The sequence below is a fragment of the Pongo abelii genome, chromosome 15, assembly GCF_028885655.2.
Source record: "Pongo abelii isolate AG06213 chromosome 15, NHGRI_mPonAbe1-v2.0_pri, whole genome shotgun sequence".
NCBI classification, from domain to species: domain Eukaryota; kingdom Metazoa; phylum Chordata; class Mammalia; order Primates; family Hominidae; genus Pongo; species Pongo abelii.
This window is the reverse complement of record NC_072000.2, coordinates 23,141,274-23,169,124: the sequence shown is the minus strand read 5'-3', so window position 1 is coordinate 23,169,124 and position 27,851 is coordinate 23,141,274. Positions and strand designations below refer to the sequence as shown.

At 44.8% G+C, this 27,851-nt stretch overlaps 1 protein-coding gene across 10 annotated transcripts in view; it reads right to left on the bottom strand.

Moving 5' to 3' along the window:
* Positions 1 to 27,851, bottom strand: part of LOC100174408 (neuroblastoma breakpoint family member 3) — a 53,716-nt gene that overhangs the window by 6,105 nt on the left and 19,760 nt on the right. For 2 of the 10 annotated variants that reach the window (XM_063715410.1, XM_063715411.1), the window contains exons 3-21: positions 24,491 to 24,560; positions 23,637 to 23,666; positions 21,761 to 21,970; positions 19,915 to 20,017; positions 18,877 to 19,091; positions 17,758 to 17,830; positions 17,082 to 17,293; positions 15,827 to 16,036; positions 13,985 to 14,087; positions 12,935 to 13,149; positions 11,814 to 11,886; positions 11,138 to 11,349; positions 9,883 to 10,092; positions 8,041 to 8,143; positions 6,991 to 7,205; positions 5,869 to 5,941; positions 5,199 to 5,404; positions 3,856 to 3,907; positions 510 to 748 (exon numbers count right to left, since the gene is read on the bottom strand). In XM_063715410.1, the coding sequence (XP_063571480.1) occupies positions 510 to 748; positions 3,856 to 3,907; positions 5,199 to 5,404; positions 5,869 to 5,941; positions 6,991 to 7,205; positions 8,041 to 8,143; positions 9,883 to 10,092; positions 11,138 to 11,349; positions 11,814 to 11,886; positions 12,935 to 13,149; positions 13,985 to 14,087; positions 15,827 to 16,036; positions 17,082 to 17,293; positions 17,758 to 17,830; positions 18,877 to 19,091; positions 19,915 to 20,017; positions 21,761 to 21,970; positions 23,637 to 23,666; positions 24,491 to 24,560 (2,824 nt within the window). Of the gene's footprint in view, positions 1 to 509; positions 749 to 3,855; positions 3,908 to 5,198; positions 5,405 to 5,868; positions 5,942 to 6,990; positions 7,206 to 8,040; positions 8,144 to 9,882; positions 10,093 to 11,137; positions 11,350 to 11,813; positions 11,887 to 12,934; positions 13,150 to 13,984; positions 14,088 to 15,826; positions 16,037 to 17,081; positions 17,294 to 17,757; positions 17,831 to 18,876; positions 19,092 to 19,914; positions 20,018 to 21,760; positions 21,971 to 22,071; positions 23,667 to 24,490; positions 24,561 to 24,829; positions 24,913 to 27,851 lie in introns of those variants that run through there. The other 8 variants (XM_063715409.1, XM_063715407.1, XM_063715413.1 and 5 more) reach the window with 8 other exon arrangements.

The window sequence follows — 27,851 nt, the reverse complement described above, 5'->3', positions numbered from 1 at the left end:
TACAACAAGCCAACTTAGAAGACACAGAAAGTGGGGATAAATTCAGTGAAACCTGGGTCACATCTTCCACGGAGAGGTAGACAAGGGTGACACTGGGCTTGGGCAGGTAAAGAACTGCACAGACATGCTTTGGGAACAAAACTCATAAAGAAATTTGTAGCTGGCAAGAGACATTTAATTCAGGTGAGCTGATCTGACAGATAACTCCTGGACATGTGCTGCACAGCTTGGTGTGAGTTTGCCACACCTGCCTTGAGTTCAATGTCCTGACAGTCGGTCCAGGGTGGCACGGGCATGGCCTGAGACTAGGAAGACAGCAAAGCTCACTGACCCACCCCATGCCTGTGCTTCAGACTCGATTCCAGAGTGATTGAAATCTACATTGATATATAAGTTCCACCCACAGTGATGGCAACTCTCAGCCCAACCAGGGGCGCAAGGCCCAAAGATTATGGGGTCTACCTGGGACATGAACTGGAGCTTTATCACCTTCACAATGGAGTACTCACTGCCTATGTCAAGAGCCAAGCCGACTTGCTGTTCCTCTACTGAGTGAAAGGTGCTCCCGTCAGACTGGTATGAGGCACACATGTCAGGAGGAATTGAGAGAGTGGAATCACCTTCATCCCAGGACTCCTGGGGGGCTTCCTCCTCTTCAGACTCCTGCAGATTCCTGATGAGCCAGGCAGGACAGGGATGACAGAAGACATAACCAACAGAGATTAGACAACAAAACCTTCCAGATGATCTGATGGGAGACAGAATGGAGTGCTCACAGAAACCAAAGGCATTTTTCCTTCAAGAGAAATAAAACTATCCTTCTAAATGCAGGCTGGAGGTTGACTGCTCTGAGGACCGAACAAAAATGGGCAGCACATGCTCAGTACATTTGCCACAGATCAGCCAATGCAGGGCACCCAGACTCTCTCTGTAAACTACCATCATGACTTGCAGCACAGAGAACTAACACAGGGCTTCAACTACTTCGTATAAATTGGGTTGAATTTTACATGCAGCATTCAAGTGAACAGAGCCCTTGAGGCAGTGCAGACACAGATCTTGTGTATTAAGGGTCCCCTTTTTACAATATTTTGATATAATATGTTTATTTTTTCAATTTCTTTGCTTACACAAATACTAGCAAACATACTAACAAAAAATAAACAGAAAGCATATATACATTCTCTCCCTGGATTTAAACACATGGGAGAGAACAGGTGACACCAAGAAATCCCTGTTTGAAGGTCTGGAGTGGACCTCTAGCAAACTCCACCAGACCTGCAGCTGAGGGACCTCACCGTTAAAAGGAAAACTAACAAACAGAAAGGAATGAATGTCAACAAAAGGACATCCACACCAAAACCCCATCTGTAGGTCACCAGCATCAAAGACCAAAGGTAGATAAAACCACAAAAATGTGGACAAACTGGAGCAGAAAAGCTGAAAATTCTAAAAACCAGAGCGCCCCTTCTCCTCCAAAGGATCACAGCTCCTCACCAGCAATGGAACAAAGCAGGACGGAGAATGACTTTGATGAGCTGACAGAAGTAGGCTTCAGAAGTCGGTAATAACAAACTTCTCCGAGCTAAAGGAGGATGTGCAAACCCATCGCAAGGAAGCTAAAAACCTTGAAAAAAGATTGGACGAATGGCTAACTAGAATAAACAATGCAGAGGAGACCTTAAATGACCTGATGGACCTGAAAGCCATGGCACGAGAACTACGTGACGCATGCACAAGCTTCAGTAGCCAATTTGATCAAGTGGAAGAAAGGGTATTAGTGATTGAAGATCAAATTAATGAAATGAAGTGAGAAGAGCAGTTTAGAGAAAGAAGAGTAAAAAGAAATGAACAAAGCCTCCAATAAATATGGGACTATGTGAAAAGACCAAATCTACATTTGATTGGTGTACCTGAAAGTGATGGGGAGAATGGAACCAAGCTGGAAAACACTCTTCAAGATATTATCCAGGAGAACTTCCCCAACCTAGCAAGGCAGGCCAACATTCAAATTCAGGAAATATAGAGAACACCACAAAGATACTCCTCGAGAAGAGCAACTCCAAGACACATAATTGTAAGATTCACCAAGTTTGAAGAAAGGAAAAAATGTTAAGGGCAGCCAGAGAGAAAGGTCGAGTTACCCACTAAGGGAAGCCCACCAGACTAATAGTGGATCTCTCTGCAGAAACCCTACAAACCAGAAGAGAGTGGGGGCCAATATTCGACATTCATAAAGAAAAGAATTTTCAACCCAGAATTTCATATCCAGCCAAACTAAGCTTCATAAGTGAAGGAGAAATAAAATCCTTTACACACAAGCAAATGCTGAGAGATTTTGTCACCAACAGGCCTGCCTTACAAGAGCTCCTGAAGGAAGCACTGAACATGGAAAGGAACAACATGTACCAGCCAGCCACTGCAAACACATGCCAAATTGTAAAGACCATCGATGCTAGGAAGAAAGTGCATCAACTAACAGGCAAAATAACCAGCTCACATCATCATGACAGGATCAAATTCACACAGAACAATAGTAACCTGAAATGTAAATGGGCTAAATGCCCCAATAAAAAGACACAGACTGGCAAATTGGACAAGGAGTCAAGACCCATCAGTGTGCTGCATTCAGGAGACCCATCTCACGTGCAGAGACACGCATAGGCTCAAAATAAAGGGATGGAGGAAGATCTACCAAGCAAATGGAAAGCAAAAAAAAGCAGGGGTTGCAATCCTAGTCTTTGATAAAACAGACTTTAAACCAAGAAAGATCAAAAGAGACAAAGAAGGCCATTACATAATGGTAAAGGGATCAATTCAACATGAAAAGCTAACTATCCTAAATGTACATGTATCGAATACAGGAGCACCCAGATTCATAAAGCAAGTCCTGAGAGACCTGAAAAGAGACTTAGACTCCCACACAATAATCATGGGAGACTTTAACACCCCACTGTCATATTAGACAGATCAATGAGACAGAAGGTTCACAAGGATATCCAGGACTTGAACTCAGCTCTGCACCAAGCATACCTAATAGACATCTACAGAACTCTCCACTCCAAATCAACAGAATATACATTCTTCTCAGCATCACATCACACTTATTCCAAAATTGACTACATAGTAGGAAGTAAAGCACTCCTCAGCAAATGTAAAAGAACAGAAATCACAACAAACTGTCTCTCAGACACAGTGCAATCAAATTAGAACTCAGGATTAAGAAACTTACTCAAAACCGCACAACTACATGGAAACTGAACAACCTGCTCCTGAATGACTACTGGGTAAATAACGAAATGAAGGCAGAAATAAAGATGTTCTTTGAAACCAATGAGAACAAAGACACAACATACCAGAATCTCTGGGACACATTTAAAGCAGTGGGGAGAGGGAAATTTCTAGCACTAAATGCCCACAAGAGAAAGGAAAGATCTAAAATCAACACCTTAATATTGCAATTAAAAGAACTAGAGAAGCAAGAGCAAACATATTCAAAAGCTAGCAGAAGGCAAGAAATAACTAAGATCAGAGCAGAACTGAAGGAGATAGAGACACAAAAAAACTCTTCAAAAAAATCAGTGAATCCAAGAGCTGGTTTTTTTAAAAGATCAATAAGATATCCCTGTTTGGCTAGTTCACCTGGCTTATCTGATTGCAAGTTCCTATCTTGAGAGGACTACGAAATTAAAACCAACACAAGGGCCACAAATAATGTACAACGTTGTTAATAAGGACAACTTGTAGCTGGGTGAATGGAAGAAAAAGTTCTATTCATTGCTTCCTCATTTTCTCTAAATCTACAATCTCCAGCTGCCCCTATTGAATTAACAGCCCACAATTCCACAGCATTACCTGGGAGACACTGGCCCTTTTTCTTCCTCTTCCTCATGATCACTTTCATTTTCTGGAAATAAATTCAGAGAAGCAGGTCACATTAAGCAATTCACACTTCACATATGACCAAATCAGTGTCCAGTCATAGGACAAGGACATAACTATTCTCAGTGCAAGAATATGGATTCTGACAGGAGGATTCTAGGGTGCCCTAGATTAACTCTGGTGAGAAGTAGATGACCCTGCTTTCCAGACCCACAGGCCAAAATTTCCCTCTACGGGTAGACCAAAATGCCATATTCCCTGCCTGAGTCTATGCAAACTTAAACAAATTTTTCCACCAAAATAGCCAATAATTGGTCAAACAATTTTCTAGGAGTGTTGTTGCAATACTGACTTATATCACCAGGTAACATGGACATTAATTGTTTAGAGGGATCTACACATGAAACTCGACTGATAGATAAATTTTAACAACTCTTGCATTAAAAAGAATCTGTGATTTGGGAGATGATGGAAGGTGAATCATTTGAGGTCATGAGTTCAAGACCAGCCTGGCCAACATGGGGGAACCCCGTCTCTAATAAAAATACAAAAATTAGCCAGATGTGGTGCCGAGCACCTGTGGTACCAGCGACTCAGGAGGCTGAGGCAGGAGAATCACTTGAACCTGGGAGGCGGAAGTTGCAGCAAGCCAAAATGGAGCCACTGTACTCCAGCCTGGGTGACAGAGCGAGACTCCATCACAAAAAAAAAAAAAAAAGAGAGAGAATCTATGATGCTACAAAGAAACATTGGATCAGCCATTGCATTGATGGGGTGGAGAACCAGGCTCCAGCCTTGCTTTATGGAACTATATCAGCAAAGTAAAAAAGAAAAGTTTCTGTCCTGATTTCAAGGTGACTGTGCAGCTAAGCAAGCTGACTTGAAGGATACCAAGACTAAAGCTGAGAGCAGTGAAGCCTGGGGAACGATACTTCCAAATACAAAGGCAAGGCTGCCAGTCTCCTTAAAAAGGCAGAGAAACCGCATGGACATTGTTCAGGGACAGATGACTTAATCACAGGTGACAAGAGATACTGAATCGAAGCTATGAGGCCTCACAGATACCTCCTGTGTACCTCCTGCACTCAGGTGACTATGAGATTGTCACTCTTGTCTGGGGTCCAGTAACTTGACACTGGGGACTGTGAGACAAAGGCATGACATGAGCTGAGAAGGGAAGAAAACCTCCCTGATATCTCTGTTAAGAATCCCATAAAAGATTTTATTAAAACCAATTTGTGTGTATAGAGCCTGCCTTCAGAGTTTATCTTCCTCAGCATAGGAAAAGGCGTGAGACAAAGGAAAATAGAGGCTACCTGGGATAATGTATACAGCATCCGACAAGTCATCATGAGAGGATGAGTCAATGAGAGTTGAGTCGACTTGGTCTTCCTCAAATGTGATTTTGGTGTTCCAGTGAGGCTGGTTGGACTCACAAGGGCCGTGGCTAGTTGAACAAGTGATGACACATTCCTCCAGTGAGTCCTCAGGGACTTCCTTTTCTTCAGCCTTCTGCACCTCCCTGAGGAGCCAGGTGGGATAGAGATGACAGAAGATTAAACACAGAGGGATCGGACCCCAGGGAGTCCCAGCTGGTTTTGACAGGAGGCATTAAGAGAGTGGCCCCAGAAAGCAAACAGGAGGTTCCCTTTAAGAGGGAACAGGCAATCCTCTTCTCTCCGCAACAGAGCATGGCTGCCATGGGAGACAGAGAGGAAGAGAGCAACTGGTGTTCATTGCACTGGACAGATAGGAGCCGAGGAGGATGAAGACTCAGCTATCCCTGTACGGTACAGACATGACACCCGCCACACACAGAGAAACACAACAGCTGCCACACCCTGTGTCCAAGCTGGCTTGAATTTCACATACTGTGGCCAAGGGAATGCAGACTTTCGGCCCATCGTAGATGCCAGAGAGGGTGTGCCTCCTAGACCTTTTTCATATGTTACCACCCATTACTTGCTCCCGATTATTCAGTGTTACCTGGGGGCACATAATTCCTGTACTTTCTCAGCCTCCTCAACTTTAACATCTTCATCCTCATCTTCGTCATTTTCTGTAAATACAGAAGTGTTCGTTCAGAGATTTCCCACTTCACACTCTGCAAGCACAGTCAGCCCAATGTGCACACAGACATGAACATCTAGGCATGGTCACGGTGCAATTGAAAGCTCTCATGTTTTATCTTTAACAAAATGCCCTGGCATGGTTTCCTGATACATTGGGCCATGTATCTCCGATCTGGAGGGCCACCATCAAGATGTGGCCAAATATTGAAAAGACCTTTTGCTCCCCATATGATGGAGGCTTCTACAGCCTCTCGCTGGACTGTGGCAGCTGTCTCCCCCATCCCGCTACAGGTCTGATTCCCAGGCACAGGCTTGGTGTCCTGTCACAGTTCACATTTCAAGCCTAATTCTTTCTCTTAGGAGGGGACAAACTTGTCCTACAGTCCTCCGTGCATCAGGAGACTTCACAGGCCCTCCACGTGGCTTCTGCCCTATTATTCAGGGACATACTTTCTGTGAGGAGTGTTCCAGTCTCAAGCACTTGCTACCACCAAATGCCCCCACATGAAGTGCCTGCTCCAACACCACATGGCAAGCAGCTTTATCTCATTTTGAGAAGCAGCCCTAAGTGTTCCCACATTTGGATGCTTCAGACCCTTGGAAGTGACAATTTGCTTGCATTTGCAGATGGAGACAGAGAAACTCGGGAAGGATAAATCACTCACTCACCGACAGTTACTAAGAACATTGCCAAAGAGACAGCCTGGGAACCTGCCTTCTGAGTCCAGAGCTCTTTTCACTCTAACAAGTGCCCTCCCATCACAGCCTCCTTCCTGTCCTTTAAAACTAGAAACATGCTGCTTCTTGCTCCAAAGAAAACCTTCCATCAAGGAAGGAGGGACATTTGCAATACTGTGACCTCCAACCCCATGGGTTTGCCATCTCTGTTCTTACCCAGGAAGTCCTGGTCATGTCATGGCCACATATGTTAAGGGGAAAAAACACCACCGATGCCACTGTCATTGTGAAAGTATGGAGGTCTGGAGTCTCTCATAAGCCTGGAGTTTTGGGTCATCAGGACCTATGGCCACCTTACCTGGGCTGAGCTTTTGGACGAGGTGCTGTGCCAGCCTACATCCCTCAGCCAGCTGTTCTCGGAGGTCCGATCCCTGGGAGTTGTCTGGCTTATCCGGAGTGATGAGGGCCTGGAGATGCTGATTCAATGAGCGGGAGGCATCTCTCCCTTCCCGTAACTTCTCCCTTAACTGAGTCAGCTCTCGTTCCTGAGAGTGAACCAGGACTTTATATTGCCTAAGGTGAGATAGTAGAGAAAATTTAACAGTGGAAAGGGATGAGTGATTAGTTGCAATATTGCGACATAGATTCCTGAGCCAATGTCCTCAAGGAGACCTCCAAGCAGAAGGCCAGCACGTGTGTAAAGAAATGTCTGTGGCCAAGAGAAAGAATAAAAAGTGGTTCACAGGCTTCCTCTATATGAGAGAGGGCTCCTGGAAGACCCTCCACGATGTACCATTCATCTTTCTCTTCTGGCAACAAAAGTAGGTGTCTTCCTAATTCAGTTTCGAAAAGACATCCATCCTTTCAGTTCTTCACTCTGGCCATGGACATTTCCACGTGAATATACACATAGTGCATCTTGCAGCGACTAGATACAAAGCCATGGACAGGAATGAGGCCAGGTGCAGATTGGGCCAATTGAAAAGACAAAAGAAAAGAATGACAGGCTCGAGAAGGCAACATTGATTGAGTGAAAGGATGAGAAGCCGCAGTCAGTCAGGAGGTGATTCTGACTAAGGGTGAGTGGGGTGGTGATGGCATATCATTTTGAGTATACCGAATGCTGCTGGGTGGTTCCCACTCCTTCGGTTAATTTTCTGTTATGCACATTTCACCTCAACAATTACTTGTTTGAAAAACAGAAAATAAGGCTCTGAGAAACAACCACAACCCATAACTTATTATTATCCTTGTTCTCTGCTTGATAAATCTTTGTGTGTCGTGAGCCTGCCATGGCAATTCCTGCCTTTCCCCGGGCCCAGCTTAGCTCTTATTTCTCCCCACCGAGCTGCTGTACTTCAGAGATTCACACACCTGCCACCTGCCTGACGCCACGGGGCCCCCTCACCTGAGCTCCTCAGCTTGCCCGAGCTGCTCTGCAAGCTTCTCTTCCTTGAACAGCTGCTCATCCCTCAGCATAGATTTTATGAGGTCTTTGCAGTCTTCATACTCTGAGAAAAGACAGACACACCTGCCTCAGTGAAAGGCTGGACATGCTGTTCTGGTTACTGCATACAGGGCAGGAGCCAGGTCCATCTCAAGGACAAAACTGTCCCCACTACCAGGCTCTAGGCAGGGATTTCCACATCTTTACTCTTCAGTCTCCCGACTTGCTGGCATCTGATCCTCCAAAATTTAGAGACGAAGAAAGAGAAACTCAAGGCACATCAAGGAAGTTGACAAGATGATTCAACCACAATGAAGTGGAGTCAGAATTCACAGCCCCGGAGGTCTGGCTCTGAATGCGAGGCCACTTTCCCAAGCCTTGCAGCCTCTCCTCTAAAACACTGCACTGGGGCGTGAAGTAGTGATTTCTTGTATAGTCGGGAAGGCCTCTCGGACTATGGGACTGATGGTTTCCCTTTTACTGGGAATTTCAAGGACAAATATGTCAAAGATCTTAAACATCTTTCATTTTTAAATGATATCTTCAGATGTGATTTTAAGAATCACATCTGAAGCATAAAGTATGAGACATAAGACATAAGGCCATGAAGGAAATCTGCTCAAATACTAATAAGGTTTGTGTTAATTTAAAAACAGTACAATGAAGAACTAATAGATAGTGTTTACTCTCTGCCAAAAAACGTTCTATGAGATTGACAAGAGCTCACGTAATTCATTGCAGCAATTTACAGAGGCAGGTATTCCTGTAGTACCCTATGCACAGATGAGGAAATTGAGGGACAGACAAGACAAGCAACTTGGATGGAGCCCAGGAGACAAGCCAAGGGTCCCTGTTCTGCACACAGCACTGATGCTTCCACACATTCTCAGGTGCGATCTTTCTTCCTATTTAGGAACAAGAGAATGTGCCCCAGGAAGCAGGAATTCCCTCTCACCAGGCAACTCTCTGCTTTTCTTTTGATGAGTCTTGCCCTGTCACCAAGGCTGGAGTGCAATGGCATATTCTTGGCTCACTGCAACCTCTGCCTCCTGGATGTAAAGGATTCTCCTGCCTCATCCTCCGGAGTAGCTGGGATTACAGGCGCCTGCCACCACGCCCAGCTAATGTTTGTATTTTTAGTAGAGATGGGGTTTCTCCATGTTGCCCAGGCTGGTCTCAAACTCCTGACCTCGTGATCTACCCACCTCAGCCTCCCAAAGTGCTGGGATTAGAGGAGTGAGCCACCGTGCATGGCCCCTACTCCCTGCTCTTGATGCTGTCACTTACACATACCACAGGTTCTATTAGGAGCAGACTCCTCTTGAAGCCCCTCAGAGCGGGCACTGTGTACTATCACCAAGTTTCCCTCAGGGTCCCTAGAACAGAGCTTTGCCTATTGGGCCTCAACAAAAGCTTGAACAGAGTAAGGGTTCACTAGTCCCACACATTTAGAACAACAAACTAGTTGTTATTTGTCTGCCGGATCTTATATGGTACAGAGAGGATTCTTGGAAACACGATTTAGACTCTTGGAGAAAACAGGTCGTTCTGTGCCTGTGTCTGAAATGGATAACTGCAATTTTACCTCTAGGCCCACCCCCACCTGATTGCAAACATGGAAACTTGCTAAATACTTTGGTACCTCTGACTTCCAAATTTAACAAAATGTGAAAATGCCCATTTCTATTTTCCTAGAAGTATGGGAAGGTTGAACTTATTTTTGATGGAGAGAGCATTTAGTTTCTCCGAGAGAAGACAGGACATCATTCATCACTTTTGTGATGGTGAGCCTATAGAACTTACCGTAATTATTCTGCCCCTTGGCCAGGAAGTACGCCACTTGAGTTACAAGAAATTTCTCTTTGAGGTTTCTGAACTGCTCTTTGTTCTCTGCCAGCTGGGGGCGCGATTTCTTGTTGATTTCTAGAATGTTCAACTCTGACTTCTCAGTGGACCAAGGGCGGGCAGATGCCACCATGCTGACGTTTGTGGCAGAAGAGGTGGGGTCAGGGACTGGGGAGAAGACACCCAAACACATGATGGGTTAAAAACTCGTGAAATCAAGTAGGTTTAATCAGGACTGAGGGATGTCACTGATAGCCCTGTCTACTTCTTTGAAGATGTTGTGTCCCTGATTTCACTCTTCTCATCGCCAGTCTTGATCTCCTTTAAGTCAACTTGTCTTACCTACGCAGTCACCTTGAAACCAGGACATAAATGCTTCTACCCTTTTCTTGCTTATAAATTTCTATAAGCAAGACTGGCACTGAGTTGTTGACCCCATGAACAGCCAATATTTCTGTGTAGCACAACAGATTGTTTTTGGTTTTTTAAATTTTTTTGTTTGTTTCATTGGTTCGTTTTTGGTTTTTTGTTTTTTGTTTGAGATGGAGTCTCACTCTGTCACCCAGGCTGGAGTGCAGTGGCGCGATCTCAGTTCACTGCAACCTCTGCCCTCCCTGGTTCAAGCGATTCTCATGTCTCAGCCTCCCAAGTAGCTGAGATTACAAGTGCCAACCACCATGCCAGCTAATTTTTGCATTTTTAGTAGAGATGGGGTTTCACCACGTTGGCCAGGCTGGTTTCGAACTCCTGACATCAGGTGATCCGCCCACCTCGGCCTCCCAAAGCGCTGGCATTACAGATGTGAGCCAGCGCCCCTGGCCAGACACTTAATAGCTAAGACAAGCCAATGAAAAGGAGAGAGAGTCTAGCCTGAGAGTAGTGAATGAGGAAGGGAGGATTGTCTGAGCCAGTCCTCCCACCTAAGCCTCCTGAGCAGTTGGGACTATATGCACGGAGCACCATGCCTGGCTAGGTTTTCGTATTCTTTGGAAAGATGGGTTTCAGCATATTGCCCAGGCTGGTCTTGAACTCCTGAATTCAAATGATCCTCCCACTTAGGCCTCCCAAACTGCTGTGATTATACGTGTGAGTCACCGCACCTAGCTGCATCCTGGTTTCTGACTAAACCAATATTTATGTATACAGCCTGTCCTCAGAATTGATCTTCCATAGCGTAGACAGAGGTATGAGACACAAGGGAAATAGAGGCTACCTGGGAGAAGGTTTCGAGCATCCTGCCATTCATCATCAGAGGATTCACTGTCTACAACTAGAGTTGAGTCGACTTGGTCTTCCTCAAATGTGATTTTGGTTTTCTGGTGAGGCTGGTTGGACTCACAAGGGCCGTGGCTAGTTGAACAAGTGATGACACATTCCTCCAGTGAGTCCTCAGGGACTTCCTTTTCTTCAGCCTTCTGCACCTCCCTGAGGAGCCAGGTGGGATAGAGATGACAGAAGATTAAACACAGAGGGATCGGACCCCAGGGAGTCCCAGCTGGTTTTGACAGGAGGCATTAAGAGAGTGGTCCCAGAAAGCAAACAGGAGGTTCCCCTTAAGAGGGAACAGGCAATCCTCTACTCTCTGCAACAGAGCATGGCTGCCATGGGAGCCAGAGAGGAAGAGAGCAACTGGTGTTCATTGCACTGGACAGATAGGAGCCGAGGAGGATGAAGACTCAGCTATCCCTGTACGGTACAGACATGACACCCGCCACACACAGAGAAACACAACAGCTGCCACACCCTGTGTCCAAGCTGGCTTGAATTTCACATACTGTGGCCAAGGGAATGCAGACTTTCGGCCCATCGTAGATGCCAGAGAGGGCGTGCCTCCTAGACCTTTTTCATATGTTACCACCCATTACTTGCTCCCGATTATTCAGTGTTACCTGGGGGCACATAATTCCTGTACTTTCTCAGCCTCCTCAACTTTAACATCTTCATCCTCATCTTCGTCATTTTCTGTAAATACAGAAGTGTTCGTTCAGAGATTTCCCACTTCACACTCTGCAAGCACAGTCAGCCCAATGTGCACACAGACATGAACATCTAGGCATGGTCACCGTTCAACTGAAAGCTCTCATGTTTTATCTTTAACAAAATGCCCTGGCATGGTTTTCTGATCCATTGGGCAATGCATTTCTGATCTGGAAGGCCACCATCAAGATACGGCCAAATATTGAAAAGACCTTTTGCTCCCCATATGATGGAGGCTTCTACAGCCTCTCTCTGGACTGTGGCAGCTGTCTCCCCCATCCCGCTACAGGTCTGATTCCCAGGCACAGGCTTGGTGTCCTGTCACAGTTCACATTTCAAGCCTAATTCTTTCTCTTAGGAGAGGACAAACTTGTCCTACAGTCCTCCGTGCATCAGGAGACTTCACAGGCCCTCCACGTGGCTTCTGCCCTATTATTCAGGGACATTCTTTCTATGAGGAGTGTTCAGTCTCAAGCACTTGCTACCACCAAATGCCCCCACATGAAGTGCCTGCTCCAACACCACATGGCAAGCAGCTTTATCTCCTTTTGAAAAGCAGTCGTAAGTGTTCCCACATTTGGATGCTTCAGACCCTTGGAAGTGACAATTTGCTTGCATTTGCAGATGGAGACAGAGAAAATCGGGAAGGATAAATCACTCACTCACCGACAGTTACTAAGAACATTGCCAAAGAGACAGCCTGGGAACCTGCCTTCTGAGTCCAGAGCTCTTTTCACTCTAACAAGCGCCATCCCGTCACAGCCTCCTTCCTGTGCTTTAAAACTAGAAATGTGCTGCTTCTTGCTCCAAAGAAAACCTTCCATCAAGGAAGGAGGGACATTTGCAATACTGTGACCTCCAACCCCATGGGTTTGCCGTCTCTGTTCTTACCCAGGAAGTCCTGGTCATGTCATGGCCACATATGTTTAGGGGAAAAAACACCACCGATGCCACTGTCATTGTGAAAGTATGGAGGTCTGGAGTCTCTCATAAGCCTGGTGTTTTGGGTCATCAGGACCTATGGCCACCTTACCTGGGCTGAGCTTTTGGACGAGGTGCTGTGCCAGCCTACATCCCTCAGCCAGCTGTTCTCGGAGGTCTGATCCCTGGGAGTTGTCTGGCTTATCCGGAGTGATGAGGGCCTGGAGATGCTGATTCAATGAGCGGGAGGCATCTCTCCCTTCCCGTAACTTCTCCCTTAACTGAGTCAGCTCTCGTTCCTGAGAGTGAACCAGGACTTTATATTGCCTAAGGTGAGATAGTAGAGAAAATTTAACAGTGGAAAGGGATGAGTGATTAGTTGCAATATTGCGACATAGATTCCTGAGCCAATGTCCTCAAGGAGACCTCCAAGCAGAAGGCCAGCACGTGTGTAAAGAAATGTCTGTGGCCAAGAGAAAGAATAAAAAGTGGTTCACAGGCTTCCTCTATATGAGAGAGGGCTCCTGGAAGACCCTCCACGATGTTCCATTCATCTTTCTCTTCTGGCAACAAAAGTAGGTGTCTTCCTAATTCAGTTTCGAAAAGACATCCATCCTTTCAGTTCTTCACTCTGGCCATGGACATTTCCACGTGAATATACACATAGTGCATCTTGCAGCGACTAGATACAAAGCCATGGACAGGAATGAGGCCAGGTGCAGATTGGGCCAATTGAAAAGACAAAAGAAAAGAATGACAGGCTCGAGAAGGCAACATTGATTGAGTGAAAGGATGAGAAGCCGCAGTCAGTCAGGAGGTGATTCTGACTAAGGGTGAGTGAGGTGGTGATGGCATATCATTTTGAGTTTACCGAATGCTGCTGGGTGGTTCCCACTCCTTCGGTTAATTTTCTGTTATGCACATTTCACCTCAACAATTACTTGTTTGAAAAACAGAAAATAAGGCTCTGAGAAACAACCACAACCCATAACTTATTATTATCCTTGTTCTCTGCTTGATAAATCTTTGTGTGTCGTGAGCCTGCCATGGCAATTCCTGCCTTTCCCCGGGCCCAGCTTAGCTCTTATTTCTCCCCACTGAGCTGTTGTACTTCAGAGATTTACATACCTGCCACCTGCCTGACGCCACGGGGCCCCCTCACCTGAGCTCCTCAGCTTGCCCGAGCTGCTCTGCAAGCTTCTCTTCCTTGAACAGCTGCTCATCCCTCAGCATAGATTTTATGAGGTCTTTGCAGTCTTCATACTCTGAGAAAAGACAGACACACCTGCCTCAGTGAAAGGCTGGACATGCTGTTCTGGTTACTGCATACAGGGCAGGAGCCAGGTCCATCTCAAGGACAAAACTGTCCCCACTACCAGGCTCTAGGCAGGGATTTCCACATCTTTACTCTTCAGTCTCCCGACTTGCTGGCATCTGATCCTCCAAAATTTAGAGACGAAGAAAGAGAAACTCAAGGCACATCAAGGAAGTTGACAAGATGATTCAACCACAATGAAGTGGAGTCAGAATTCACAGCCCCGGAGGTCTGGCTCTGAATGCGAGGCCACTTTCCCAAGCCTTGCAGCCTCTCCTCTAAAACACTGCACTGGGGCGTGAAGTAGTGATTTCTTGTATAGTCGGGAAGGCCTCTCGGACTATGGGACTGATGGTTTCCCTTTTACTGGGAATTTCAAGGACAAATATGTCAAAGATCTTAAACATCTTTCATTTTTAAATGATATCTTCAGATGTGATTTTAAGAATCACATCTGAAGCATAAAGTATGAGACATAAGACATAAGGCCATGAAGGAAATCTGCTCAAATACTAATAAGGTTTGTGTTAATTTAAAAACAGTACAATGAAGAACTAATAGATAGTGTTTACTCTCTGCCAAAAAACGCTCTATGAGATTGACAAGAGCTCACGTAATTCATTGCAGCAATTTACAGAGGCAGGTATTCCTGTAGTACCCTATGTACAGATGAGGAAATTGAGGGACAGACAAGACAAGCAACTTGGATGGAGCCCAGGAGACAGGCCAAGAGTCCCTGTTCTGCACACAGCACTGATGCTTCCACACATTCTCAGGTGCGATCTTTCTTCCTCTTTAGGAACAAGAGACTGTGCCCCAAGAAGCAGGACTTCCCTCTCACCAGGCTACTCTATGCTTTTCTTTTGATGAGTCTTGCCCTGTCACCAAGGCTGGAGTGCAATGGCATATTCTTGGCTCACTGCAACCTCTGTGTCCTGGATGTAAAGGATTCTCCTGCCTCAGCCTCCCGAGTAGCTGGGATTACAGCCACCTGCCACCACACCCAGCTAATGTTTGTATTTTTAGTAGAGATGGGGTTTCTCCATGTTGCCCAGGCTGGTCTCAAACTCCTGACCTCATGATCTACCCACCTCAGCCTCCCAAAGTGCTGGGATTAGAGGAGTGAGCCACCGTGCACGGCCCCTACTCCCTGCTCTTGATGCTGTCACTTACACATACCACAGGTTCTATTAGGAGCAGACTCCTCTTGAAGCCCCTCAGAGCAGGTACTGTGTACTATCACCAAGTTTCCCTCAGGGTCCCTAGAACAGAGCTTTGCCTATTGGGCCTCAACAAAAGCTTGAACAGAGTAAGGGTTCACTAGTCCCACACATTTAGAACAACAAACTAGATGTTATTTGTCTGCCGGATCTTATATGGTACAGAGATGATTCTTGGAAACACGATTTAGCCTCTTGGAGAAAACAGGTCGTTCTGTGCCTGTTTCTGAAATGAATAATTGCAATTTTACCTCTAGGCCCACCCCCACCTGATTGCAAACATGGAAACTTGCTAAATACTTTGGTACCTCTGACTTCCAAATTTAACAAAATGTGAAAATGCCCATTTCTATTTTCCTAGAAGTATGGGAAGGTTGAACTTATTTTTGATGGAGAGAGCATTTAGTTTCTCCGAGAGAAGACAGGACATCATTCATCACTTTTGTGATGGTGAGCCTATAGAACTTACCGTAATTATTCTGCCCCTTGGCCAGGAAGTACGCCACTTGAGTTACAAGAAATTTCTCTTTGAGGTTTCTGAACTGCTCTTTGTTCTCTGCCAGCTGGGGGCGCGATTTCTTGTTGATTTCTAGAATGTTCAACTCTGACTTCTCAGTGGACCAAGGGCGGGCAGATGCCACCATGCTGACGTTTGTGGCAGAAGAGGTGGGGTCAGGGACTGGGGAGAAGACACCCAAACACACGATGGGTTAAAAACTCGTGAAATCAAGTAGGTTTAATCAGGACTGAGGGATGTCACTGATAGCCCTGTCTACTTCTTTGAAGATGTTGTGTCCCTGATTTCACTCTTCTCATCGCCAGTCTTGATCTCCTTTAAGTCAACTTGTCTTACCTACGCAGTCACCTTGAAACCAGGACATAAATGCTTCTACCCTTTTCTTGCTTATAAATTTCTATAAGCAAGACTGGCACTGAGTTGTTGACCCCATGAACAGCCAATATTTCTGTGTAGCACAACAGATTGTTTTTGGTTTTTTAAATTTTTTTGTTTGTTTCATTGGTTCGTTTTTGGTTTTTTGTTTTTTGTTTGAGATGGAGTCTCACTCTGTCACCCAGGCTGGAGTGCAGTGGCGCGATCTCAGTTCACTGCAACCTCTGCCCTCCCTGGTTCAAGCGATTCTCATGTCTCAGCCTCCCAAGTAGCTGAGATTACAAGTGCCAACTACCATGCCAGCTAATTTTTGCATTTTTAGTAGAGATGGGGTTTCACCACGTTGGCCAGGCTGGTTTCGAACTCCTGACATCAGGTGATCCGCCCACCTCGGCCTCCCAAAGCGCTGGCATTACAGATGTGAGCCAGCGCCCCTGGCCAGACACTTAATAGCTAAGACAAGCCAATGAAAAGGAGAGAGAGTCTAGCCTGAGAGTAGTGAATGAGGAAGGGAGGATTGTCTGAGCCAGTCCTCCCACCTAAGCCTCCTGAGCAGTTGGGACTATATGCACGGAGCACCATGCCTGGCTAGGTTTTCGTATTCTTTGGAAAGATGGGTTTCAGCATATTGCCCAGGCTGGTCTTGAACTCCTGAATTCAAATGATCCTCCCACTTAGGCCTCCCAAACTGCTGTGATTATACGTGTGAGTCACCGCACCTAGCTGCATCCTGGTTTCTGACTAAACCAATATTTATGTATACAGCCTGTCCTCAGAATTGATCTTCCATAGCGTAGACAGAGGTATGAGACACAAGGGAAATAGAGGCTACCTGGGAGAAGGTTTCGAGCATCCTGCCATTCATCATCAGAGGATTCACTGTCTACAACTAGAGTTGAGTCGACTTGGTCTTCCTCAAATGTGATTTTGGTTTTCTGGTGAGGCTGGTTGGACTCACAAGGGCCGTGGCTAGTTGAACAAGTGATGACCCATTCCTCCAGTGAGTCCTCAGGGACTTCCTTTTCTTCAGCCTTCTGCACCTCCCTGAGGAGCCAGGTGGGATAGAGATGACAGAAGATTAAACACAGAGGGATCGGACCCCAGGGAGTCCCAGCTGGTTTTGACAGGAGGCATTAAGAGAGTGGTCCCAGAAAGCAAACAGGAGGTTCCCCTTAAGAGGGAACAGGCAATCCTCTACTCTCTGCAACAGAGCATGGCTGCCATGGGAGACAGAGAGGAAGAGAGCAACTGGTGTTCATTGCACTGGACAGATACGAGCTGAGGAGGATGAAGACTCAGCTATCCCTGGACGGTACAGACATGACACCTACCATACACAGAGAAACACAACAGCTGCCACACCCTGTGTCCAAGCTGGCTTGAATTTCACATTCTGTGGCCAAGGGAATGCAGACTTTCGGCCCATCGTAGATGCCAGAGAGGGTGTGTCTCCTAGACCTTTTTCATATGTTACCACCCATTACTTGCTCCCGATTATTCAGCGTTACCTGGGGGTACATAATTCCTGTACTTTCTCAGCCTCCTCAACTTTAACATCTTCATCCTCATCTTCAGCATTTTCTGTAAATACAGAAGTGCTCGTTCAGCTATTTCCCACTTCACACTCTGCAAGCACAGTCAGCCCAGTGTGCACTCAGAGATGAACATCTAGACATGGTCACTGTTCAACTGAAAGCTCTCATGTTTTATCTTTAACAAAATGCCCTGGCATGGTTTCCTGATCCATTGGGCAATGCATTTCTGATCTGGAGGGCCACCATCAAGATGTGGCCAAATATTGAAAAGACCTTTTGCTCCCCATATGATGGAGGCTTCTACAGCCTCTCTCTGGACTGTGGCAGCTGTCTCCCCCATCCTGCTACAGGTCTGATTCCCAGGCACAGGCTTGGTGTCCTGTCACAGTTCACATTTCAAACCTATTCTTTCTCCTAGGAGAGGATAAACTTGTCCTACAGTCCTCTATGCATCTGGAGACTTCACAGGCCCTCCGTGTGGCTTCTGCCCTGTTATTCAGGGACATTGTCTCCATGGGGAGTGCTCCAATCTGAAGCACTTCCTACCACCAAATGCCCCCACATCAAGTGCCTTCTCCAATACCACACAGCGAGGGGCTTTATCTCATTTTGAAAAGCAGTCTTAAGTGTTCCCATGTTTGGATGCTTCAGACCCTTGCAAGAGACAATTTGCCTGCCTTTGCAGATGGAGACAGAGAAACTCAGGAAGGATAAATCACTCACTCACGAACAGTTATTAAGAACATTGCCAAAGAGACAGCCTGGGAACCTGCCTTCTGAGTCCAGAGCTCTTTTCACTCTAATAAGCAAGCCCCTGTCACAACCTCCTTCCTGTCCTTTAAAACTAGAAATGTGCTGCTTCTTGCTCCAAAGACCACCTTCCATGAAGGAAGGTGGGACATTTGCAATACTGTGACCTCCAACCCCATGGGTTTGCCATCTCTGTTCTTACCCAGGAAGTCCTGGTCATGTCACGGCCACATATGTTTAGTGGGAAAAAACACCGATACAACTGTCATTGTGAAAGTATGGAGGTCTGGAGTCTCTCATAAGCCTGGAGTTTTGGGTCATCAGGGCCTATGGCCACCTTACCTGGGCTGAGCTTTTGGACAAGGTGCTGTGCCAGCCTACATCCCTCAGCCAGCTGTTCTCGGAGGTCCCATCCCTGTGCGTTGTCTGCCGTATCTGGAGTGAGGAGGGCCTGGAGATGCTGATTCAATGAGTGGGAGACATCTCTCCCTTCCTGTAACTTCTCCCTTAACTGAGTGAGCTCTTGTTCCTGAGAGTGAACCAGGACTTTATATTGCCTAAGGTGAGATAGTAGAGAAAATTTAACAGTGGAAAGGGATGAGTGATCCGTTCTAATATTGTGACAGAAATTTCTAAGACAATGTCCTCGAGGAGACCTCCAAGCAGAAGGTCAGCATTGTTTAAAGCAATGTCTGTGGCCAAGAGAAAGAATAAAAATGGTTCACAGGCTTCCTCTGTATGAGAGAGGGCCCCTGGAAGACCCTCCACAATGTTCCATTCATCTTTCTCTTCTGTCAACAAAAGTAGGTGTCTTCCTAATTCAGTTTCAAAAAGACATCCATCCTTTCAGTTCCTCACTCTGGCCATGGACATTTCCATGTGAATATACACATAGTGCATCTTGCAGCGACTAGATACAAAGCCATGGACAGAAATGAGGCCAGGTGCAGATGGGGCCAACTGAAAAGATGAAAGAATAGAATGACAGGCAACATTGATTGACTGAAAGGATGAGAAGCCGCAGTCAGTCAGGAGGTGATTCTGACTAAGGGTGAACGGGGTGGTGATGGCTCATCCTTTTGAGTATATTGAATGCTGCTAGGTGGTTCCCACTCCTTCGGTTAATTTTCTGTTATGTATATTTTACCTCAACAATTACTTGTTTGAAAAACAGAAAACAAGTCTCTGAGAAACAACTGCAGCCCATAACTTATTATTATCCTTGTTCTCTGCTTGATAAATCTTTGTGTGTCGTGAGCCTGCCATGGCAATTCCTGCCCTTCCGCTGGCCCAGCTTAGCTCTTATTTCTCCCCACCGAGCTGCTGTACTTCAGAGATTTACACACCTGTCACCTGCCTGACCCCATGGGGTCCCCTCACCTGAGCTCCTCAGGTTGTCCGAGCTGCTGTGCAAGCTTCTCTTCCTTGAACAGCCGCTCATCCCTCAGCATAGATTTTATGAGGTCTTTGCAGTCTTCATACTCTGAGGAAAGACAGTCAGGCCTGCCTCAGTGAAAGGCTGGACATGGTGCTCTGGTCACTGCCTACAGGGCAGGAGCCAGGTCCATCCCAAGGACAAAACTGTCCCCAGTACCAGGCTCTAGGCAAGGATTTCTACATCTTTACTCTTCAGTCTCCTGACTTGCTGGCATCTGATCCTCCAAAATTTACAGACGAAGAAAGAGAAACTCAAGGCACATCAAGGAAGTTGACAAGATGATTCAACCACAATGAAGTGGAATCAGAATTCACAGCCCCGGAGGTCTGACTCTGAATGGGGGGCCACTTTCCCAAGCCTTGCAGCCTCTTCTCTAAAACACTGCACTGGGGCATGAAGTAGTGATTTCTTGTATAGTCGGGAAGGCCTCTCGGACTATGGGACTGATGGCTTCCCTTTTACTGGGAATTTCAAGGCCAAATATGTCAAAGATCTTAACCATCTTTGATTTTTAAATCATATCTTCAGATGTGATTTTAAGAATCACATCTAAAGCACAAATTATGAGACATAAGACCATAAGGCCATGAAGGAAATCTGCCCAAATACTAATAAGGTTTGTGTTAATTTAGAAACAGTAGAATGAAGAACTAGTAGATAGTGTTTACTCTGTGCCAAAAGACATTCTAGGAGATTGACAAGAAATATCTCATGTAATTCAGTGCAGCAATTTACAGAGGCAGGTATTTCTGTAGTACCCTATGTACAGATGAGGAAACTGAGGGACAGACAAGACAAACAACTTGGATGGAGCCCAGGAGACAGGCCCAGTGTCCCTGTTCTGCACACAGCACTGCTACTTCCACACATTCTCACGCGGGATCTTTCCTCCTCTTTAGGAACAAGAGCCTGTGCCCCAGGAAGCAGGACTTCCCTCTCACCAGGCTACTCTCTGCTTTTCTTTTGACAAGTCTTGCCCTGTCACCCAGGCTGGAGTGCAATGGCATGCTTTTAGCTCACTGCAACCTCTGCCTCCTGGGTGCAAAGGATTCTCCTGCCTGAGCCTCCCGAGTAGCTGGGATTACAGGCACCTGCCACCATGCCCAGCTAATGTTTGTATTTTTATAGAGATGGGGTTTCTCCATGTTGCCCAGGCTGGTCTCAAACTCCTGACCTCGTGATCTACCCACCTCAGCCTCCCAAAGTGCTGGGATTACAGGAGTGACCCACCGTGCATGGCCCCTACTCCCTGCTCTTGATGCTGTCACTTATACATACCACAGGTTCTATTAGGTGCAGACTCCTCTTGAAGCCCCTCAGAGCGGGTACTGTGTACTATCACCAAGTTTCCTTCAGGGTCCCTAGAACAGAGCTTTGCCTATTGAGCCTCAACAAAAGCTTGAACAGAATAAGGGTTCACTAGTCCCACATATTTGGAACAACAAACTAGATGTTATTTGTCTGCCAGATCTTATATGGTACAGAGACGATTCTTGGAAACACGATTTAGCCTCTTGGAGAAAACAGGTCGTTCTGTGCCTGTGTCTGAAATGAATAACTGCAATTTTACCTCTAGGCCCACCCCCACCTGATTGCAAACATGGAAACTTGCTAAATACTTTGGTACCTCTGACTTCCAAATTTAACAAAATGTGAAAATGCCCATTTCTATTTTCCTAGAAGTATGGGAAGGTTGAACTTATTTTTGATGGAGAGAGCATTTAGTTTCTCCGAGAGAAGACAGGACATCATTCATCACTTTTGTGATGGTGAGCCTACAGAACTTACCGTAATTATTCTGCCCCTTGGCCAGGAAGTACGCCACTTGAGTTACAAGAAATTTCTCTTTAAGGTTTCTGAACTGCTCTTTGTTCTCTGCCAGCTGGGGGCGTAATTTCTTGTTGATTTCTAGAATGTTCTTCTCTGCCTTCTCACTTGACCAAGGGCGGGCAGATGCCACCATGCTGACGTTTGTGGCAGAAGAGGTGGGGTCAGGGACTGGGGAGAAGACACCCAAACACACGATGGGTTAAAACTGATGAAATCAAGTAGGTTTAATCAGGACTAAGGGATGTCAGTAACTGAAATTGTTAACTTACTGTTGAGAAAAATGTGATCAGTCCCCACAGCACTTTAGGATCCTTAACGACAAAAACAATCTTCGAGGTGCCTGAGCTCAGAGCTGAAGGCACTGCCAATAGCTCAGTCTCCGACAAGAGTGAGGAAGATTGTGGCCAGTGTGCCAGGTAACAGTTTGCAGTTGCAATAACAGAATTAGAAGGTGGGGGTGTCATGGAATCTTAGGAGCCCTGCATTCCAATTGCCCAGGCTTTGCTGAAACACAGGCACCCTGGTCTCACCTGAGGGTCAGCACCAATTGGGATCATTCCTTCAAAATTCACTCTCAGTATTCGTGTACCCTTGTGACAATGCCACAGACCCATCTCTTTCCCAGTACATCTAAGCACATTCCTCACTGTTTATCGCTTGTCTGTACATCATCATCCAGGCTGAACCAGTTTCCCAACAGGTTATATTTTCTTAATGGTAGTCATGAAGTCACCCCACCTGTTCTAAGTTAAAACAGATCTTAAGGCTTTTCCACAAGTGTAGGATATCAAACTTTTAGCCTGCCCTGATTTCCTCTGGGTCTTCTGCAGTTTTGTCTGTATCCACTAGAAAGTGAATGAATCATTCATTTGTAAAAATGTTGTCTTTCCCGTCTCAGTGTTCTTCTTGCTGCTTCCCATTGTTATGTTGATTTCTCTTTTCTTACTGGGGCACCATCTTGGCTTTTCATGACACTCTAGACCAGTTTGACAGCCCTATGTCCAGAGCTCTTCCTCGATGTGGGTTGATTTGTTTTTTAATGTCACTGAGCACTACATTTTATACTTGTCACTTATGGATGTCATTCTAGTGTCACAAGAGCTCTTTTCAAGGTATCAAGTGATCAAAATCATTTATATAGAGATCTCCTGTAAACATGTGTGACCATCTATCTTGGGAAGTTTTATAAACCTGATGCTATTTTGTTGTTTCCATTTTGTTTTCCCATATACTGAAAAGAACAGGACCATGAGCAGTTCTTATGGAATTTGGTTTGATATCTATTTTGTTGGGTTGGACTAATACCATTGATTTTTGGTTTCATTCCACTAACAGAACATGGCAAGATCAAGGTTATGGTCACGGTTGGTTGCTGATCCTCAGTGTTGCAGTAGAAGGTGAGTTTGAGATTAGAGGAATGAGTAGGAAAGAGTGATCCCCCGAACCCCCTCCTCACTTTCTCAGCTTTCATCCCCACCTAGGTTTTGTGAGCCTGGAACTTGGGAGACTGTTCTGTAGCCCAGGTCTCCTAAGATTGGCTGCTGGACTTGCCTGAGTTGAGGGTGCCATGAGTGTGATCCTGGGCTGCTCAGCATTCATGTGGTAGTGAAGGAAGGAGGACTGGATCAATCCCATTTCAAAGCATGTCTCTCTGCAGTCCACGCTGTCCTCCAATGACACTGTAAGGATACTGCTTTAAGACGTATCAACGGCTTTAAGTAAATGTATTTTCTGCATCTGGGAGACCTGACATTCTGTGTCATAATGAAAATCTGTCATGCTTCTTTATTTTAAAAATGATAAAACTGCAGGTTCACAGAGTTACGTGGCTTACTTGAGGTCACACAGGGATGAGTTTTCAGCACTGCCAATAAAAGCAATCACAGTAATTATTCATAGGGTCCATATAATTCAGTAAATATTCACATAATTATTTACTAGCTGTTCATTGACCAATTCGTACAAGGCATTTTGCTCAAAACTGTGCTCATATTTGGACATTGTATCTTCAACATAATCCTGTGGTAATGCTATTATCCATAAGTAACAGGTAAGAAACCTGAAGAAGAGGGATAGCAAAGCATGTATTTGGACATATTTCCATTTTTTTTGGTTTTTGTGATGCTGGAAGAATGACCAGAATGAGTCATAGGAAGAGTATACATTCCTGTAGTATTTTCCAGGACAGAGGTGGGACCTCCTAGAGTACTGGGACCAAAATTACCAAGTGTCTGCAATCTTGCTTTAACAGTACGGGAAATAACCTCTATCACCTGGAATTCCCCTGGAACTCTGGAACATACAAAAGAAGTATGAGACTTGGGTCTTCCCTTGGTGTGTTTAATTCACTCTTCTATGGAATACCAATGATTCTCACTAAGACTTTGGCCTTTTCATAACCACAATGTGCATTTTATGGAGAAGATTTTACACTTTGCTCTATTTAGAAAGAATAAATATGAGCAATGGTTTAGGTTTTATGCCCTGGACTTAATATTTTTCTGATTCCTGTTTTGAGATTAAATTCTCATGTAAATAGAAAAATACTTATTATTTCTCATAAGGCCAAGTTTGTTATTAGTTTGAGTTTCTGAAGATGAAGCACAAACTTTTGATTTTATCTTTGTCTGTCCCCATCAGCACCACTCCTTGTCTCTCAGTATGACCTGGACTTGCCCCTGCACTTACCCTCGTCCTGCTGAACCATCTCCATGCACTGTCCAATTCCATCAGTGATTCGGGCTCCTCCCAAGGCTCCCTGAAAAGGGCACAGAGATCAGGACGTTAGGCGCATTCCGGATACAAAGGCAACCCATACTGTAGAGTGGGCAGCTGTGTTTCCACTTCCCTAATATTCCAGTGATGTCCTAAAACTGAAAGGAACACTTTCCTTTTTTAGGGGTCTGTTCTTCATGTCTCAGTGCCTCTGATCTAGTGAACACAACTGTACTGAAAGTGAAAGAACTTGCTAAATTTCTAGTTTCTTGTTAGGTGGCTAAAATAGATTTATAAGACTTCCTTACTTACCCATGACTGCTGAAGTTTGAATTCTGAGCAGTACGATTCTTTTTCTTGTGAGGTGAGCAGCTTAGAAAAGATTGGCCATCTTGCTGTACAAAAAGAAGTAAACTTAATTTCTACTCAAAGCATGCTTGAATCTGAAATTAAGGCTTCCACTCTTCCGAAGTTGGAGTGTCACTGCATCCGGCATGTGTCCCAAAGGGCTCGTGTCTCTGCTATACTCAAAGTTTAAATGGAGCCCAGCAAGCCAGATCTCCTTTACTTCTAGGTTCCCTCAACAGTTTCTCCTCTGCTGTAGACACTGCCTTGAAAATATTCTTGTGCTGCTGTCGTCTTTTGGCTTTGGAATGATGTGATGCAGCTCAAAGGGTCCTACCCCCAAGTTGATCAAAGTAAAAAACAGCTGGGAAAGTCAGTGCAAATACAAGTTCATTGTCCTCCTTGCAGGGATTCTGATTCAGAGGGCTCAGGTGGGGCCTGGAATGTGTTTGTGAACATGACTCAGATGTGCAGTCAATTTGGGGACCCACTGATAGCATTGACCTTACAGTTTATGGGATGATTCTGTTTTGCTGATGAAGAAACTGAGGCAGAGAGAGTCTGTAACTTGCCCAAGTTCCCCTTGCTGTAAGTCCTGGAGCCAGGTCTCAGGTGGACCAGCCTCTTCCCATCCCCTTCCCACATTTTCCAATTCAGCTGTGTCAGTTCTTTCCAAGTATGTGTTTCTCTCCCCTATACCTCATTTCTGAAAAAAGGAAAACTTCTGGAATTTAACTTCTTTCATCTAACACATTTCCCCACAACATGCAGCCGGCATCATATTTTGGCCACTTGCTATTAAAGTGAGATGCTTCTTTTTTTTTTTTTTTTTTTTGAGACAGGGTCTTATTCTGTCACCCAGGCTGGAGTGCACTGGTGATTATAGGTCACGGTAACCTTGAACTTCTGGGCTCAAGTGATCCTCCTGCGTCAGCTTTCCAAGTAGTTGGAACTCTAGGCACGCATCACCATTTCTGGCTAATTTTTTATTTTTCATAGACACAAAGGTCTTGTTATGTTGCTCAGGCTGGTTTTGAACTTCTGGCCTCATGTGATCCTCCCACCTAGGCCTCCAAATGTGCTGGGATTACAAGAGTTAGCCACTGAACCTGGCCCTGAAATGCTTTTTTCTCTTTTTTTTTTTTTTTAATGAAAATACAGGACATGGAGATGTGGAAAGACTTCTTGCTTTATTACTGTTATTATTATTATTATTTCTACAGTATAATTTGTACATCACAAAATTCACCATTTTTAAGCATACATTTCAGTGTCTTTTACCATGTTCCAAAACTTTCGCAATCTTGCGCTCTCTGACAACCACTAATCTACTTTCTCTATATATTGATGTACTTGTTCTGGGTACTTCCTCTATATGGAATAACAAAGCGTGGTATTTTCTATCTGCTTCTTAGAATATTGTTCTCAAGTTTCATCCTTTTTAGCCTGCATCAGTACTTCAACTTTTTATGGCCAAATAATATTCCACTATATGGTTATACCACATTTTGTTTATTCATCAACTGATGGTGGTTTAAGATGTTTCCACTGTTTAACTATTATGAATAATGCTGCTGTGAACAGCTTTGTACAAGTTTTTGAGTGAACACCTGTTTTTCCTTTTCTTGGTTATAAACCTAGGAGTGCAATTGCTGCATCATATGTCACTTTATGTTTAACTTTTTTTTATGTTTAACTTTTTGAGGAACTCACACACTGTTTACCAACTTCAGTAGCTATGCCATTTTAGATTCCCAACAGTAATATGTGAGAATTCCATATTCTCCATCACTTTTGAAACGTGTCGTCTTTATTTTTTTCTTAAGTCATACTGGTGGGTGTGAAGTGGTATCTCATTTGGGTTTAAATTTACATTTTCCTACTGACGGAAAACGTTGAACATCTTTGCATGTGCTTCTTGGCCATTTGTGTGTTTCCTTTAGAGAAACCTCTACTCACAGCTTTTTTCCCATTGTTAAATGTGGTTGTCATTTATTGCTCAGTTATATGAATTCCTTATATACTCTAGGTACCAGACCTGTGTCAAATATATAATTTGGAAATAGTTCTCCCATTATGTGGATTATCTTTTCACTTCATTGACAGTGTCCTTTGAAGCATATAAGTTTTTTATTTTAATGAAGTCCATTTATCTATCTATTTTTCGGTTGTTTGTGCCCACTTAAAAAATGTCTAATCCAAAGTCACAAAGATTTGTACCTATGTTTCCTTCAAGACATCGTCTTTTGAAATGAGAACTCTCCTGGGTTTTAGAGGGTGGATATTGTTTATTTATGCCTCCTGTCCATTACCGACGTTTCTCCTGATTGTTATTCATATGCTCACCACCCCTCCATGGAGCATCCATGGCCTGTAACAGAGCTCTGGGGACTGATATCCTTCCACTGACTTTGGTGCTGGTGAGAGCCCTCGTCATGTAATTCAGCTTCGCCTTAACCCGACCCAGTTGCACATATTCCTCAGGCCCTTTAGAGTTGAAGTTGAGACCTCTCTGAGAACGCTTGCCAGCCCATGCTGTTCTAAGGCTGGAGTAAACTTCCTCCATCTATTCCAGACAGAGGGGACTGCAGGGGTTGGACTCACTCAAGATATCTCTGGTTTTAGAAAGACGACCTGTTTCAGGGTGTGGGGAAGATTGTTCAATATGAACTAGGTCCTCTCTAATTATTTTTACTGTATGTGTGACTTCTTTCTAGAAACAAAGGAAGAATATTTATGTTAGGACATTTTGTCTATTCTTTGTCAATTGTTGTTTATCTACAATTTGAACATGGATAAGTGTAAATATATTCTTAACAACTAATTATGGCTCATGTCCACTGCCATGCGATCATATTTAAATCTATCAACTATCCTGTTACTTAGGTATTATTCTGTTCCTCATGAGAAAACAAACTCAGAAAGATTGCAAAATTTCCCTAGGTCACAAAACTAGTGAGGAGAGGAATAAGAATTAGAAACCAGTTCC